General features: G+C 31.5%; 1 protein-coding gene across 3 annotated transcripts; it reads left to right on the top strand.

Annotated features, from left to right (window-relative positions):
* The first annotated feature begins 494 nt into the window (after nucleotides 1-494).
* On the top strand, nucleotides 495-12,295 carry LOC148304728 (mpv17-like protein). 3 transcript variants are annotated; one of them, XM_088267881.1, is made up of 5 exons: nucleotides 495-760; nucleotides 5,177-5,321; nucleotides 8,057-8,148; nucleotides 9,129-9,241; nucleotides 10,216-12,295. In XM_088267881.1, exons 2-5 carry the CDS (start codon nucleotides 5,187-5,189, stop codon nucleotides 10,422-10,424), a joined length of 549 nt encoding a protein of 182 aa, XP_088124007.1. In that variant the 5' UTR covers nucleotides 495-760; nucleotides 5,177-5,186; the 3' UTR covers nucleotides 10,425-12,295. The 3 variants fall into 3 exon arrangements, with proteins under 3 accessions (XP_088124007.1, XP_088124009.1, XP_088124008.1); XM_088267883.1 differs by lacking the exon at nucleotides 8,057-8,148 and adding an exon at nucleotides 6,236-6,324; XM_088267882.1 differs by lacking the exon at nucleotides 495-760 and adding an exon at nucleotides 2,739-2,960.
* The last annotated feature ends 6,079 nt before the right edge of the window (nucleotides 12,296-18,374 follow it).

Below are 18,374 nucleotides of genomic sequence, written 5' to 3'. Positions count from 1 at the left end.
CATACAGGAGAAAGTGAGCAAGTGCAATTTTTTAAAAAACGTGATCATTGACTGCTTTATATCTTACTAGCTTAATATTGCCCTGAAAAAAATCCCAAAGGATTTTAAACTTGGAAGTATAATATATTGACTTGTTAAAAATGACTAACTGCATTCATGTTTAAATTGTTGCCAAGCAAAAGCGACTGAAATGGCCCTCCTGAACATTTTACGTTTTGTTAGTTGGTCACTTTCTCCTGTACCCACGACTACGATATAGATATTCTTCTTTGTGCGTGTAGAAGTAGGTACTTATCTAAATTATGCGTAAATATTAAATTTATTCGTCTTTGGACGTGCCCTGGAAACCTTGGGCCTCGGCACTTCGAATAGTGAGCATGGCAACCCATTGGCCAACCAATCAACTCCAATCAAATCTATTGGGAATAATTGAAGTTAGGACCGCGTTTGGTTCCGTATATTTCAGTGATCTCTCGCTTTCGGGAGTGCGAGGGTCGTGTGTCTATTTCTGACTCCGAAACACGTGAGCTGTGCAAGAAATTCAATTTCGTGCTGTTTTTACAAAGATTCTTGTCGATAGTGCATATTGGTGAGCGAAAATCAAAAGTGTGTAATGTCTAAATTGTCTGGACTGAATTACAGATGAATCGATCACGTTTATATGCTGTGTTGATTTGAAATATTTTCATTTATCTTAGTACCTACCTTGAAAGGGCGAACCAACATCTTATGTGGGAGTAGGTTATTTGTAAACCCGTAGGTAGGTACCAGCGCCAGCGGCGTGCACAGATTTTTTAGTTATGGCAATCATAAGGGAAATTAATGATATCTAACAGGTAATCACGCTAATAAGTGCATAAATTTGATGAAATATTGGGCATTGGAAGCTAGTGTATTTAAAGGTGGAGACTGACCGGAGCATTTCGTCGTAACGTAACACGTTACTATGCGAGCATTCAGGCAGTCAGTACAGCGAGCCGAGCGCTCCATCCATAGTTTGGGATGCTCGGTGATGCTCGCTGCGAGCGATGTTACGACGTTATGTTAGGACGAAATGCTCCGGTCAGTCTCCACCTTAATAATTTGACAGCAAAAAAATTGGATAGAAACGCAAACCGAGAAAAAGTAATGACTATCATCCCAATAGGTTAGTTACACCTCTAGTATTTACAAGGGATATTTTTTGGCGTTTCTCATGTGTGTGATTATAATCCAGGATTTGGGCCTCACATATTAATATAAGAGTTTCTGCTCAATAAAAATCTTCTTTTCATCTCACCAATAGATGTCTCCAGTGAAGTTCTAGTGATTCAAAAACAATGTTTCAAAATTGGTTCATATATATATATATATATATATATATATATATATATATATATATATATATATATATATATATATATATATATATATATATATATATATATATATATATATACATAATATATATATATATATATATATATATATATATATATATATATATATATATATATATATATATATATATATATATATATATATATTTATAGAACTTCCAAGAATTTGAGTAGTGTGGTCGTCAATAATGGGTAGAATTGGTGAATGTTACACGTGTGTAAAGTGATCACATAGACCAGCCTATGACGGTCGTCAGCCCCGTAAATGCCCAGACTTCCATGTTCTTCTTCATCTTTGATGAGATATTAAAAAATATAAAAATATGCACACATATTACCATAACGAAAACCCAGATAATATATGAACAAATATTATGACGCACTCAAAATATTCTACAGTTAATACCAAATCAATAAGTAATAAAAGTTATAATATCGATTATTCGGTCATAAAATACCCTACCCAATCACTATTGAAAAATGTAATACATTTATAATGTATTTATATTCCTGTATACACACGTATAATATATTTACATACATAAAATAAAATAAAAATAAAAAACAATCGCAAAATTAATTCATGAGATGTCTGAATATATGAAGAATGAAAGGAGTCTAATTGAATTTAAAAATAAATGTTATGTTTATTGTAAGAAGATGTAAATATATATGGTGTTCAATTAAGTGTAAATATTACTTTGTATTAAATGTAATACAAGGTAATTAAAAAAAACATGAAAGCATATTATTGTACTTTTCTGACATCAACAAAAACTGAGGAAGTTTTCAAAAATGTAAAAAGACCATCACTGTTTTTTTTTCCTTCCTCTCATTCCCAAAACAAAATGAAAACGTCATTTCGTTATTTAATTTTATAAGAAATGTTATGTTTATAGTAAGAAGACGTAAATATACGGTGTTAAATGAAGTGTAAACATTACTTTGAATTAATTGTTATATAATCTACTTAAAAAAAACATTCAATCATAATACATTTCTGACATTAACAAAAATTGAAGAACTTTTCAAAAATGTAAAAAGACCGTCATTGTTTTTTCCCCTTCCAAGCATTCCTAAAACAAAATGGAAGCGTTATGTCACGTATTCTTGAAAAATAATGACAAACGTTTTAAAAGAAACCCTGTCATTAGAAGCGACTGACTCTTTGCAAAGCATTTGACGACAAAATTTCGCAATTATCTTCGGAAAAACGGAAACAAATTTTCAAGCCCGCCGCAAAAAGGGCGGCAATCTATAAACGTGCGCATGCGCAGACACAACTGCTCCTTTGCGGATGTTCTAACCTTAGTTTCGCGAGGCGAGCGAAGGCGTTTCGTCGCCAAAACATATCAACAATCTTCGCAAAATATATATTTTTGTAAACCTGATATATTTAGATAGTCTGGATTTAAACGTAAATAATCATTTCGCAAATTTTCGAGCGGAAAAATATACGCGAGTGCTGTGAATTTTTAATAACAAAAATCTGACGGAGATTTTTGCAAATAATATAGGCGGTTATAAAAATGTAAATGAAAGTGAAATGCATTGATTTTGATTTATCAGCTGATGTAAGAAGTAAGGATTAACTAATACATTTATGTAATTGATTTTGCACAGTAAATCATATTTATTATTTACCACAATTTTGGAAAAAAAATATTAATGTTTTCTACGAATATTAAGCGAATTATAAAATACGACTAATTTTTAAAAAAATAATGCAAAATATACAATGATTGTTATATTTTTTGTACGGTATTGAATGAATCGTCTAAATGCGGCTAAAGTATGGATATTTAAATTTTTACAAAGCACATTTTCGCGCGCTACGTAATCCCTGACGTAGAAGTCGTTGCGTTTTATTGTAAAATCATAAAATTATTACTATTCATAAATTGATATTCATAAAATCGTACACACTTACGCATATATGTACACACCCACTTTTGTGGGAGGAGATAACCGTCATTTTTCAATCGCCCAAAGATAAGGTGTTTCGTATTTTCTAAAACAACAAAATATAAATGAATTGTACATGATTTTCATACATTTAAAATAACATCACCAGAATCGTAAAAATACGCTATAAGGCTGAGATCTCAAACGTACCAATTCAGAACGCGATCGGTTGCGTAAGGGGCCAGACGTGTCTCCGCGCACATTTTTTTTAAGAATGTAAATTGGAAGTTGACTTTATTTTATAATATACACATATACTTATTAAAAAAATATTTATATATACATTTTTTTAACGCCTTACCTTTTAAAAACTCTTTTTTTTTTAAAACTGTATATTTATTTCGATGAAACACTTATTTTTTCAATACAAAAATAGTGTTTAAAGCAAAAAATCGATTACGTCAAATATTACCAGAGTTTTATGAAAATTGTGTTGCGATTTAACGTATGTTGGGACTTAATGATCAAGATGACAACACTGACGCAGTGCCCCATGCACCATTGGGTGCAGATAAGTTTTAGAAAAATAAATATCGGGTCGAATTGATGCAGAACCCTATAATAGTAATAATATTAATGGCGAATTTATACAGAGCGGTTTTCGTGGAAAATCATATTAAGGGCGGTTTGTGCAAGCTTTATGCAAATGGAAGAGCCCTACGCATCACGTGAAGATGATAGATGAGATAAAAATAATAAAAGGACATCCTCGTTATTAGAGTTGCTCGTTATGAGAGGTTCCACTGTATCTATTCCAAAATTTACCAATTCTTTGGTATATTTATTGAAGGTGTGTCTCTGTTATTAATAGAAAAAATGGGGATATGTGACGCCCGGTTTATAAAAATACGACGCAGCAACGCATTTCAAACAATATGTTATACCGGAATAAAATGCTAAATAGTTTAGATATACGTATCCGTCTGCGTGTGTGAAATCGCGAATTCGATATTTGGGTGGCCAAATACACAGTTTAATAATATTCAAATCATTTATTATATCGGACAGATTATTTATTATGCCCACCTCCGTAGGTCAGCACGCTCGGCTACCGTACTGGAGGTCCCGGGCTCGATTTCCAGGGAGGGGAGTCAAATAAATATAAGTGATTTTTCACTTAAATATTTATTCAATATTACCCTGGACTGACACCTGAAGGGGAGAGCTGATCACCTTTCCTTCGTGTGTTAACGATCAAGATAATACTGCGTTTGTAATATATGATGCAGTGCCCTATGCACCATTGGGTGCGGATAAGGGTTCGTGTTCCGCGTAAATGATACAAGTAAAAAGTGTTAAAGCTGAAATGTTTACATCGTACAGTAGAACTTCGATCATCGGGACATTTTAATCTTTTTTTAAGGAATAACCTTCAATGCCTCTATTTTATGGTATCTATCTGTCTGCAGATAGGATTTAGTGGAGTCATATTTAGAAAATATGACAAGACGAATAAGACAAGTGAACTTTAATGATATAAGATATTGTGAATCCATTGTGTCTATTGTATTTTTGTACCCTTTGTATTGTTTTTAGGGATCAATTTTATTCATTTATTATGAACTATAGCATTTACTATAATTTTTAAGACATATAAACTAAATGTGCTATAAATCCTAGTTCATAATAGGCAGTGAGAATTTTCTAAGGCAACTAGTAAATATTTTTTAAAAATGGGATAGTAAGGACAGGGACGATAAATGTGGAAAATATATCACAGACACCCAGACCAATTGATTTTTTTCTTAATTTAGTCAATAGGTCGAATTTTATTTTATTATTCTTCTTTTTTTGCTGCATTATTAATATTTTGTTTAATATTTTTTTTTCAGAATAGCAATAATGGCGGCGTCAAAGATGATGACGTTCGCGCGGACCATGTTTAATAAATATCCCCTCACTACAAACAGTTTCATCTATGGAGTTCTCTACGTCGGGGCGGAATTTTCCCAACAGACTCTCACGAGAAAATTTCTGGTAAGAAAATCATCATTATAATAATTAATGCCGAAACAATAAACAGAAAATCATCATTAGTACATTAAATATATATTTTTTTAAATAGAAAATATTGCAGGCATTTTCTAGTATGTATGTACTCGTATGTATATGAAAGAATTCGGACTTTTAAAAATTAATTGAGGAGGGATAATCTATAGCCAGCATGTAGTTAACCAGGCAATAGAGATGGATCTTTCTAGAAAGTTATCTAGAGGAAGACCAAGGAATTCATGGGTGGTGCAGAAAGATAACATGATTCGAAGCCATGGCCTAGGTGACGTTATCCAGGACAGAAGGACCTACAACCTGAGGACGAGGAGTGCTGACCCCAGCAGTCTACAAGGACAATAGCTGGGATGTAGCCATGAAGGAAAATCAATAGCTTGCAACTTATTTTTTTTTAACTCGAGTAATATTAAACGCAATTGCATTTTTTGCTCAATAATAGGAAGCAGTTAGCGTCCGGCAGCGCTGAGAGCCGGACGTCAGTTTACGCCCATTTTTTTTAGAACACATTTTTTGTTGTTAGTTTTTTGGAATATATATAAATTTTTTTAACTCCTTACTTTTCAATCAATCTTTTCTTTTCAAAGCCATATAATTATTTCGAAGAAAAACTTAATTTTTCAATGCAAAAACGGTGCTTTGTGAAAAAATCATTTACGTAAAATGTTACCAGGATTAAGAGAAAAATAAGTTGCTATTTAACGACTACCAGGCCTTAATGCGAAATGGATGTTCGATATGTTTTATTGTTATTTCCTCGCTCATTCGTTCCACATGTCCAAACCATCTGATATTGAATATGCTTATCTCATCCTTGCATTATTTCCTTGCTATTTTGACCCTATGATTTATTTTTATTTTTAATTTTACGCTTTTTATAACAGCCGGAAAAGCCGAAAGAGTATGATACCGCTACTATAGGAAGATATGCTGTGATGGGTACTACCATGTATGCCCCAATATTATTTTACTGGTATTTACTTCATTTTATAATTTTGATTTTAATTTATTTATATTATGATTTGCTGTTTTACTTTATTTTCATGTTCCTTTATAACTTCTTCTTCTTACCTTTATCTGCATCCAATGGTGCTTAGGGCACTGCATCAAATTAATGCAATGTTAAGTTGATTATTCCTTATATGAAGTTCTTAAGCTTAAGGGTTATATTAAAGTTAAAAAAAACACACACAGGTATATTTATATAATAAAATAACAACTACTTATGTAATTTTTTCCACATGAATTTTATTTGTCCAGCAACCGGGTTTCGTCGTAACCGACATCACCAGTCTGATGATGTCGGTGACGACGAAACCCGGTTGGTGGCCAAATAAAATTAATGTGGAAAAAATTACATAGTTGTTATTTTATCTTATAAAATGCAGTTCCACCAAGAAATGTCAGTACAAAACTTAAATCTATTTTAAGTTTTGTACTTATTTTGACCCCCGTGGGAATCGAACTCGGGATCTCCAGCGTGGTAGCCAAATATGCTAACCACTACATCATGAAAGCGGAGAATAATATAATATTTACATTAAATTATATACCAGCAAAAAAAAATTTTTTGTTGGATTTTTTTTGAGTGCATTAATTAAAAGCGGTCAACACAATTAAATAAATGTAATTCCCGTATAATTAAAAAAGTTTTCATTGTATATTATAATCCCTCAATATTATTTTTTATTCGAAAGGCATGGATTCCTTGACAATTTAATATAAATTGAAATTGATAAATCAATATAGATGAAGAAGAATATGGAAGTCTATGTATTTACAGGGCTTATGACCTGACATAGGCTGGTTTAAGTGATCACTTTATACACGTGTAATTCACCATTCTATCCATGATTGGCAACCGGAAAATATATTCATGTTTCGTATATGGTTGAGTTAAGTAATTTTTTGTAGAGACAAACCCATAATTTGTGAACAAAGTTTTTAACACAATCAAAACATTGAAATTAATTATTCTTTTTAAATTTGTTAATTGGGACACATGTATTATTTTTTTAATTCATAAAATATAACTGTAATAATGCAAAAAATTGTTAAGAATTAAAGTTATTTTTATTTTCAAAATCTTACATATCGCTCACTCCTTTCAACAACGTCCTATATCAAAAAGCATGATTTTTCAAGAGATCGTTTTTAATGTTTAAAAATATAATAAAATGTATTAAAAATAAATATCAAGCCATTGATTGAACATTTTACTGTGCAACAGATTTTTTAGGTAAAACCTGAATGTTTTTTCTCCGTTTGAAAAATATTTAATTTGTTTAAAATAATAATTAAGCAACACCTTTTCTTCAAAATGCAAAAACAACACTTTCTGCCCTGTAGCGGGTAAATATTAAGTTATAAATATGCCGCTTTTGCTGGGATATAGTACATTTTCTGGGTATTCATGGGCAAAACATGCACAACTGAAAATTGTCGATTTTTGATTTATGACGTTGTTGAAAGGAGTGAGCGATATCTCAAAAAAAAATCTTCTATTGGCTTCAAATTAACAAACTGATAACACCAATATCAAATTTGTTTATGTTTTTTTGTGTTTGTATTTTTAAAAAAATCAAGGCCATTCATTAGGCAGCGGAATAACTAACCAGCATGTATCTTTCTTTCCCTTTAAAAGAAAAAGTATATTTTTTAACTAAAATACTAATATGAAATCTTGAATGAATTGTTGCATGCAGCATGGTGGTCAACCGATGGCTTACGATCCCCATATGATAACTCGGTTTGGCATATTGGGCATTGCAGTCTATCCACAAGTTTACTATTACTGGTAAGTAGGAAATAATATAACACTGCAAAAACTCTTAGTGAACAAGAAACAAGAAACAAGAAGCAATATCGAATGCTTAATAATTATTAAGAACACCGACTAAACGCATTTAACCTAAGATTATTTTTATTAATTGTTATTCTTCTTTACTTGTAAATAAAAATAAGAATTAACACTGTCAGAAACATTTTCTCAATGGGTGACTGTCAAATAAATAAATACAATTAAAAAAACTTCACCAACAAAACACATACTGTAGAACGGCGCTACTTGAACTTTTATGTGTTACTTGAGCTCAGTATAAAAACAATTAAATCTGTACTTGGTCTACAATAATGAATGTATCGACATGATTCATTGTTTCCCTGACAGGTGACACTTATTGTCACGATACTTCGATCTATACCACAATCTAAATATTTTTTGTTGTTGTTTTTTTTGATAATGCCCTAACAAGGCGAAACAATTGTCACAAGATATGTGTTTTTGTTAATAAAATACAACTTAGTAGACTCAAAAAATCTGTGTTTGATTTAAAATTAATACATAAATTGAAATGGAGTTCTAAAAATTAAACGCCAAATCAATAAATATATATTTTTTGTACTGGGCTCAAGTAACACATCAAAGTTCAAGTAGCCCCGTTCTACGTTAGTGGTCTCTAAATTTTTTTTATTAATTATGTGTGGTATATATATATATATATATATATATATATATATATATATATATATATATATATATATATATATATATATATATATATATATATATATACGCATATCTTAAACAAATAAATGATTTTAAAAAAAAGTACCGCTATTTTTAAACATCTTTTGTAACTTCAAATCCACAATTATCGGGCTTTCGCACATTATTGTTAGCATATATAACATAAGTATGGTGCAAGTGATAAATATGTTTATAATTTACATCTTGATTTAATGCAAATTATACATTATTGTTTTTATTTATTACAGGTACCGATGGCTAGATAAAAAATATGTGGGAACATCAGTTAGAATAATTGTGAAGAAATTGCTGTTAGATCAATTTCTTCTAACTCCACCTCTATTAGTTATATTTTTCGTTGGTAAGTCTAAGCCACATTTTACACACTTTAAAAAAAAAAACTAAATCTTACTAACTAACCATCACACCGCTTCTCCGCAGAGGTAGGCATAGAGAATAGAATTCCACACCAATCTGTCTTTGTAATCTGTCTCCTCAAATATTTCATCGTCTCCTTTCTCATATACCCGTAGATTATTTCAACCCCTGGCCTGACCACTTTCTCAAGTATTTGAAATACTTGATTACCACGTTTTTCTCTGCTTCTATTTCCAACTACATTCACTTCATAAATTTGTTTAACTGTTTTTCCTTCACTCATTCGATTTACATGCCCAGACCATCTCAAGGCACCATTCTCAATTTTATTGATAATGAATTATGGTAAAAGTATATTATATTATATCATGGTACTTCCGTGCATTATTTTTTGATAAAATAAAATAAATAAAATACCTGGAAAGACTCATTTATTGCCTTTTAATTCATTTTAATGTTTTAATTTCAATGTAGTTGTGAGTGGTTGCCTACTAAACGTGGGGTCTGTCAACTACTAGCAGGCTCCACTAACTGCTAAAGATTAATCTAGCGTTATAATTATTCGCTCCGTAAAAATCCCCTCTTGAGAACGCTTTGGATAAATCTTTAGCTAAAATAGTATGTTTAATGCACAGAAAGAATAAAAGATTGTACTTACAGTTTTTACTTTTAATTAATACAAAATACAAACTTAACTAAACTTAAAATGGTAGAGAGTGGAAATACTTAAATGAACAATGGAATATAATTTGTGAAATGTGGAAATACGGAAGTTAAGAAAAAGTATAGAATTAGCGACAATTTAAATATAGTCTAAAGGACATGCACCACCGAAGGTAGCCGAAACGTTTCTCTCTCTTCGTGTCTGCTGTTCGGACCTGTTCAGCCTGGCACGTGACGCGTCATACAGTATTGCCACCACAACAATTTTATTTGTAATGTTTTATTTTCTTTCAGGTATGAGTCTTATGGAGAGAAAGACCAACTATATGGAAGAATGCAAGAACAAAATCCTACCAACATTCCAGACCAGTTGCATGTTCTGGTTACCTGCGCAAGCATTCAACTTCATGCTGATTCCACCGGCATTTAGGGTCATCTACGTTGGCTCCTGCGCCTTCGTATGGGTCAACATTCTCTGCTGGATAAAGAGACAAACGTACTAAACACACAATAAGCTTTAGCACAGAGGAAACTAATAGACATCATGGTAATCTAGACTCCACTCATGACGAACTCGGATTCCTAGTCTGTAGGCTTCTCCTTATGGGTCGAAATTCTCTGCTGGAACTTTATGTCTCTTTAGACAAACATATTAAACAATAAGCTTTAGCACAGAGGAAACTAATAGATATCAAGGTAATCTAGACTCCACTCATGAGCTCGGATTGCTAGTCTTGGCTTCTAATGGATCAAAATTCCCTGCAGCATAAAGAGACAAACATATTAAACACACAATAAGCTTTAGCACAGAGGAAACTAATAGATATCAAGGTAATCTAGACTCCACTCATGAGCTCGGATTGCTAGTCTTGGCTTCTAATGGATCAAAATTCCCTGCAGCATAAAGAGACGAACAAACTAAACACACAATAAGCTTTTGCACAGAGGAAACTGATAGATATCTTGGTAATCTAGACTCCACTCATGAGCTCGGATTGCTAGTCTTGGCTTCTAATGAATCAAAATTCCCTGCAGCATAAAGAGACGAACATACTAAACACACAATAAGCTTTAGCACAGAGGAAACTAATAGATATCAAGGTAATCTAGGCTCCATTCATGAAGAACTCGGAACGCCAGTATGTTGGCTGATGCGGCTTCTAATGGGTCAACATTCTCTACAGCATAAGGAGACAAACATACTAAACACACAGTGAGCTTTAGCACAGAGAAAATGAATACAATAAATATCTTTCCAATCTGACTCTACTCGCGAAGAACTCATTGAAGAACTCTTTGCCAATAGACTGGCAATTGTGCCAGTCTATTGGCTCCTGCGGCTTCTAAAGGATCAACATTCCCTACAGCATAAAGAGACAAACATACTAAATACACAATAAGCATTAGTACAGAGGAAACAAATAGATATCTTGGTAATCTAGGCTCCATTTGTGAAGAATTCGGATTACCAGTCTATCCAATATATCGGACAGCGAACAATACCTCATATTCATAATTGAAATAGGTACATACCTATATTTTTTTCGATACCAAACAACGATTGCGATGTCGGCTTGGTTGCATTGGAAACCTGAACTATGAAGGTTGTCGTACAGGCAGGGTCATATCTCTAACCGTTAAGATAGTTTAGATAAGTAAAGTATAGGGTGTGCAAGATTTACAAATGTACATGATGCAAACGATCGAGAACTAGAAACTAGTGGGTTTTCCAATAATGCTACTCATATTTTGGCCATTGTACATCATAAGCGACTGCTCTCAGTCACTTTCCATTGTATATATACCTACTTTCGCAGATTTGACATGCACATCTTTTGATTCCTTAATCTTATAAAGGCAATTTGCTCACACATTATTTTTAATCGAGTCCAATGACATTTCTTAATGACAATATTTTTTCATTGGACTAAATCTATATCAAATCTTTCCAACGTCAACTTCCTGACCAAGATGGTATAGTGCACTACCATTTTAATGTTACATTGCACTTCGCTTGTTCTGAATTAAATCATGTATACACTCATTTTTGACGCAATAGTGGCCAATATGTTCTTTTCCCTGTGCCCTTCAAATATATTGTAGTAATATCATATGACTGCTGACCTGATAAATACAATGCTTTTTCTGAGTATATTTTTCATGTAGAGTTTATAATAAATTATTATATTATCTTAGTTAACCTAAGTGAACTTAAATTTGGAAAAAAACCTTAATTTTAAACCTTTAGGTTCATTGAACTGGAATTCATTAGATTCCAAGATGAAATATTTGAAACAATGTTTTATTTCATCGCAATGAATGAGAGGATCCATTCTATATATTATATTAAACACATTTTTTAATTATTGAATTAACATATCGCTCACTCCTTTCAAGAACGTCATAAATCAAAAAATGTGATTTTTCAGGAGACCGTTTTTAAAGTTTAAAAATATAATACAATGTATTGAAAATAAATATCAAGCCACTTACTGAACTTTTTATTTTACTGTGCAACAGATCTTTTTAGGAAAAAACCTGAAGATTTTTTCTCCATTTGTAAAATATTTAGTGTATTTAAAAAAATAATTAAACAATACCTTTTCTTCAAAATGCAAAAACAACACTTTCTGTCCTGTAGCGGGTATATATTAAGTTAAAAATATGCCGCTTTTGCTGGAATATAGTACATTTTCCAGGCATTCCGAAAACATGCACAACTGAAAATTGACGATTTTTGATTTATGACGTTCTTGAAAGGAGTGAGCGATATGTCTAAAACTTAATTTTTACATTGTTTAGCATTATTTTTAAATCTAGCACAAACCATTAATAAGAACTACAAAATGCTTACGAATATAGCGACTCTTTCCTCTTTTTATATCATACTATGATTCTAAGCACAGTGGAACCTCTCATAATGATATAATTTGTTCCAGAATATTACTCATTAAGCGAAACACTTGTTAGGCAAAACATTTTTTGTTTTGACTAGCGCAGAAGTCGCGGCTTAAAAGTGAATGTCCTGAAAAAGAGACTTACCCTTTCTCTGTAACTCGTTGTGCGAAGTGTCATCGTTTTCACATTTTTTTGCTTGTTATGCGAAGTACGCGTTATGAGACTTTCCACTGTATTTACTTTAATTTATAATGTTTCAGCTATAAATTTTAGTGGTATTCAACAAAGTTTTGAATTGATAACATATCTAAGGCCACCTTAATAGCATTGTACGCTCAGAGCACTGGGGTCTCGCATTGGCCCTATCAATCAATAAAAATTTAATACAAATATAATAATCTGTTATTTAAATTAAATCACTAGATTCATAAGTCATTTTAATGAATAAACATGTTAAAATAGCAATAAAATAAGATTTCCGTCATAACGTAAATATGCCCCGTTCGCTGAGAAATAATAATATATGCAAATAAACCAATTCATTAGGTGTATTCTTATAATAATGAAAAACTGCATCTGGAAAACAAATTCGTCAAGCGTCAAGCGAAGTTATCTGTAACTTTTCATATTAGCAAATCATAATGTCAGGAATCAAAACACATAATCTTGAATTAAGAATGGTGTGTTAAGATGGTTTGGGCATGTGAATCAAAGTCAAGAAAGAACAGTAAAACAAATTTATGTGGAAATAGAAGCAATGAAAGTGGTCGGGTCAGGAGTCTGAATCATCGGCGGGTATGTATGAGGAGATGTATGGATGTAGAAGAAGCGAAGATCGTTTGCAAAGACGCACAGACGGCGTGATGGTTAGTCAGTTAGTTTATAACTTTAAAAAAATGATGACTAACTAAAAGTAATATCATAAAAATCTTTCATGAATATTGTAAGTTTGTTAGTATTATATTTTCTCAGCGAATGTTTTCTTTTCCTTAGTTAATATTTTGAGATAATTGAACAGTATTTTCTATTTTAAGAAGATAACCTAAAAACTGTGATGTTAGACGGGAATCTCTTAAAAAAAGGGAATCAATTTTTGTCATTAGATTGAATGTATGTTATAACTGCTGAGAAACAAGATCTACTGTAAGTATAGATTGATTGTGTAAGAACTTTCTGATTATGTATGAATTTGACTAGAATCCCTTAATGATAATGATGCTCAAAGCAAATTAATGTGATGGTTAATTGAATATTCTTTCTAAGTAGATATTTCTAATGTTATTAACACTTTTGTAAAATATTTTTGTAAGCTTTCATAGATAGTGTCTTAAAATTAAATGTTTTTAAGTAAGATTGAATGTGTTTCCTCGTGTAAAAATTATGGTCGCGGTGGGGGTTGATATGGTCACAGAGTGTCAAAAATGTGTTCTGTGACCATATAATACGACACTGACCAAAATTTGAACATGGGTTATCCCTCCATACATTATTGAATAGATTTTCTTACAATCTGGCGCATAAACACAACATATTATTTGTGAACCACATAGTTTTGTTTATCAATCAAATGAGGAATTGCAGTAGTAAAAGAATTATGGAATAAAATAAAAAGAAATAAAATTGTATAGCTTCTTTTAAACAGACATACCTATACTTTTGAGTCAGCTTGTAGTCCCGTGGGTACATTTGCGAACTATTTCCCAGCGCAGTATACAGTCATGGTACATATTACGATGTGGGTACATGAAATATTTTTTGTTGCCATCATATTCATAAGTTTTATCATTAATATCCATGTATTATCAGATAAACGCCCGATTTTCAAATGTTAAGTCTCCATTCTCCCCCGAAAAACTACTATTGATCGCGGAGTATGATAAAATTAAAAAATAAGTAAAAAAAGCCTACATCATCATTGATAATAATAATAATAAAACCCTTATCCGCACCCCAATGGTGCATAGGGTACTGCGTCATATAAACGCAGTGTTGTCTTGATCGTTTACACATGAAGGAAAGGTGATCAGCCCTCCGCTTCAGGTACCAGTCCAGGGTAATATTGAATAAATATGACAGTTAAAAAATCACTTATATTTATTTTATCCCCCTTGGGATTCGAACCCGGGACCTCCAGAACGGTAGCCGAGCGTGCTGACCATTACACTACGGAGGCGGACAATTAAGATATTAATATTTTCTTACTCGCACCGCAGCGATTGTGTTAATTTTAGACTTGGATTAAAAAAAAATTATGAGCAAAAAGGTAGAAAGAGCTATGCTGCGCAACATTAAAATCATGAAAATACTTTATTTTTATTACAGAAGGAATCTAAGTATTTATCACAATTTACAAGGGCTTATACAAAATTAAGGACATTTTTTTGATCTTAAGTCGTAATATGTAGAGTAGCTGTGTGCTGCCTGGGGCATATTTTATTAATATATCTTTTATGTCTGTTTCATTTTTATCTTTTTTTAATATTTCTTGGTGTCGTGGACTAATTAGAGATCCTTGGTAGGAACCCCACTTACCTACAATTCGATTCATATTTTCAAAATACCAAAAATAGTATTTCAAATTGAAGTATGTGCATATATTAGAGTGAATATATATTCTTTTTTTATAAGCAATGTGATCATGTGTATCAAAAAGAAAAGTGCCAATAGAATAAAAAATATATCATAATTAATCAAGCTTTTTTATACTATTATGATCAAATTTTTATTATATTCAATTAATTTATATGAGGCATATAATATTCATTGAGTATAAGGGCGTTTGTCCACTACACGGTATTACACGGAATGTTACCGTCCAGCACGTCAGTTAGCGTTTTAAAACGACGATTGGCTTGGATTGGCATGTGCTTATGTCCATATTTTTTCAAATCGATGCTCTTGATGGGTGCGTGAACACGTTGCATGTAAATTTGATCACGCTAAACTGTCGTAGTTGCTTTCATTTTTCAAAACTGGACTGCCGGACGGTCAAATTCCGGGTAGTGGACAATCGCCCTAAAGTTTCTGATAGATTGGGTTTTCTTATGTGACTGTTAAATATGAACTTTACAACCAATCACATACATATATACTAACAAGAAGATTCAGACATTTTAAAAAAGATTGACTACTTTGATATATTACTGGCAACTTTAATTTAACAAACAAGGTATCTAGCTAGATACAGATTTTTAAAATACATACATGCCTGCCATTAATATTTGAAATCAAATTGGCAAAGAATCTATGATTTATGTTTTACTTTTTTGTGAACAAAAATACTGTGTTATGGTACAAACTGGTATATTTTGGGATTTGAAATAATTTTGTTTTAAATGTGTAATAATCATAATTATTTTTAAAATAAATTCAAACCTTCTACAATACAATCTGAAATTTAGATTGGAAATATTTATAATCAATCAGGAATACTCAGTGTTTTAGATTTTAACAATACATTTAAAAATTTGTATTTTGGTAAAATTAACGCCTATTGCCTGCCTCTCTTGAGTAATGGTTCCGGATGTCCCGTGTTCGATTCCCAGAGGAGTCAAATTACATATTTGTGATTTTTTACTCTGATATATTGCCCTGGCCTGGGACATAACATGCAGGACTGCTTAAGTTACCTTCATGTAATTAACATCATTAAAACACCATGTCAATACGATGCAGTGCCCTATGAACCACTGGGTAGGGTTATAAGAAGATATATAACATTTTAATGTATTGGTTCCATAAGACATAAAGAATTAAAGATATCTAAATTTATTTTGAATACTTTATTTTGAAGATTTTCAAGATAAATTGTAGGAATGTTAGGTTAAAAACCATGCATATCTTAATCATAACGATACATATAAAAATATTACTTGATAAACCAACTAAATTGTGAGCTTATTCGTATGATGATTTATTTCATTATAATAATACTGATATTATAATAATGAGTATGAACTTAACATCCATGTTTAGGACAAGATGAATCTTGTGTGTTTAAATGCAGCTGATTATATTATTTTCATACGACTACAAATAAGTACAAAATGAAAAGTAAGTGTAAAAAACAAAATAGAATAACGCATAACCTCTGTAATCTAACTTTTATTATCCTGGTTGGTGCTGGATTAATGAGTAAAATATTGGACTACTACGGTTTTAACAGAGTCTATAATTTCTTCTGACAAATGATGTACTCTGTTAAAAAAAGACATACACACAAACACTTACACACATTATCAAAAAGCACCATGCCACAGATAATAAATTCTACCCATATTTTATAAAAATATGCATGTGAATTAAAAATAATAGTACAATAAAGGTTCACTATTCTAGCAGCAGCAAATAGTGAGGTAGATCCGTATCATTGTAGATCTGTGTCACTTGAGTGATCTGTTCATTAAGACCGGTTCGACTGAATGGTATATCTTTTAGTCAGGTAAATATGAATTTTTGTCCCTATGAAACCTTACTTTCTTCTCCAAATAACTAAATTGTTAATAACAAATTTTTATTGAATGATCCAATGAAAGAATTTGTGTTGCAAATCTTATCGACAATAATGACCAATAACTAAAAACAAAAAAAAGGAAATAATCAATCAGTAATGGGTCAGCGTTCTTAAACGAGATTCACGCAAAATTTGGATCCGGCTACTCAATGCAAATGAATAGATCAATATAAGATCTAGTCTTTTATGAATGACCCATGCCTAATAGCAACAGTAAGCAAATGATACTGCTCCTATTTATGAATGAATGTCTTCATTTGTTCAGTGAATTAATGTGTTTGGTATAAAATTCATTCAATTTCATTGCCGAAAGATCTGCAACTGTTGAGTTAAACAGTTACAGATGACCTGTACGTCCAAACTGCTCAACGCTACTTTGTACTGCTCATATAGTCTCAGCGATCAATGGGTGTTGGCATCACTGTATACCTTTGCGTATTTATTCTCATCATACTTTTGCCAATTATGGTGATGCATTATATATCAACTACTTACTGTTGCCACTGCTAGAAAAGTAAATACTGACAACTTTGAAATGTAAAACAACCATGGAATTGGAGAATGCAAATCACTTCGTTGAGGGAATTGCTAAATATTTTTCTGCTTCCACTCATCTTTGATTATGGCTTTTTTAAATCATCCATCAATTAATAGATAAATTATTTTAATATCAAATTATCAGTAATTGTGAATAAAAAATAAATATTTATAGAGAGCATTCTTTAAAATAACACAATTATTATATATGTAATTTCCGCTATGTATGCACATTCATATTATATTTATATCATTCTCTCACTGTTTTCTTTATTTATTTACCAATAACCGTTATTATTAATTTACTTACGTATGTAGTAATTAAGATTGTGTATTATTACACATTAAAAGTTTACACATATTCCACAAATTGCTTCTTTGCAACTATTTTTAAACAATTTTCATGGCAATTTTATTTTGAAAAATCTGTCGTCTTATTTTATTAAATAAATTATTTGATACAATTGAATTGTTTTACTTATGAAATATGTGTGATGACATGTTG

This window comes from Brachycentrus maculatus, unplaced genomic scaffold (genome assembly GCF_059751285.1).
Source record: "Brachycentrus maculatus isolate JH-2025_06_01 unplaced genomic scaffold, ASM5975128v1 h1tg000306l, whole genome shotgun sequence".
NCBI lineage: Eukaryota > Metazoa > Arthropoda > Insecta > Trichoptera > Brachycentridae > Brachycentrus > Brachycentrus maculatus.
Note: the sequence above shows the minus strand (reverse complement) of the source record. Positions and strands in the feature narration are given on the sequence as shown.

Coding starts and splice junctions, on each gene's coding strand:
- LOC148304728 (XM_088267881.1), top strand. CDS start 5,187: ATGGCGGCGTCAAAGATGATGACGTTCGCGCGGACCATGTTTAATAAA. Junction 5,322..8,056: donor CTCTCACGAGAAAATTTCTG/GTAAGAAAATCA, acceptor TGTTGCATGCAG/CATGGTGGTCAACCGATGGC. Junction 8,149..9,128: donor CCACAAGTTTACTATTACTG/GTAAGTAGGAAA, acceptor TATTTATTACAG/GTACCGATGGCTAGATAAAA.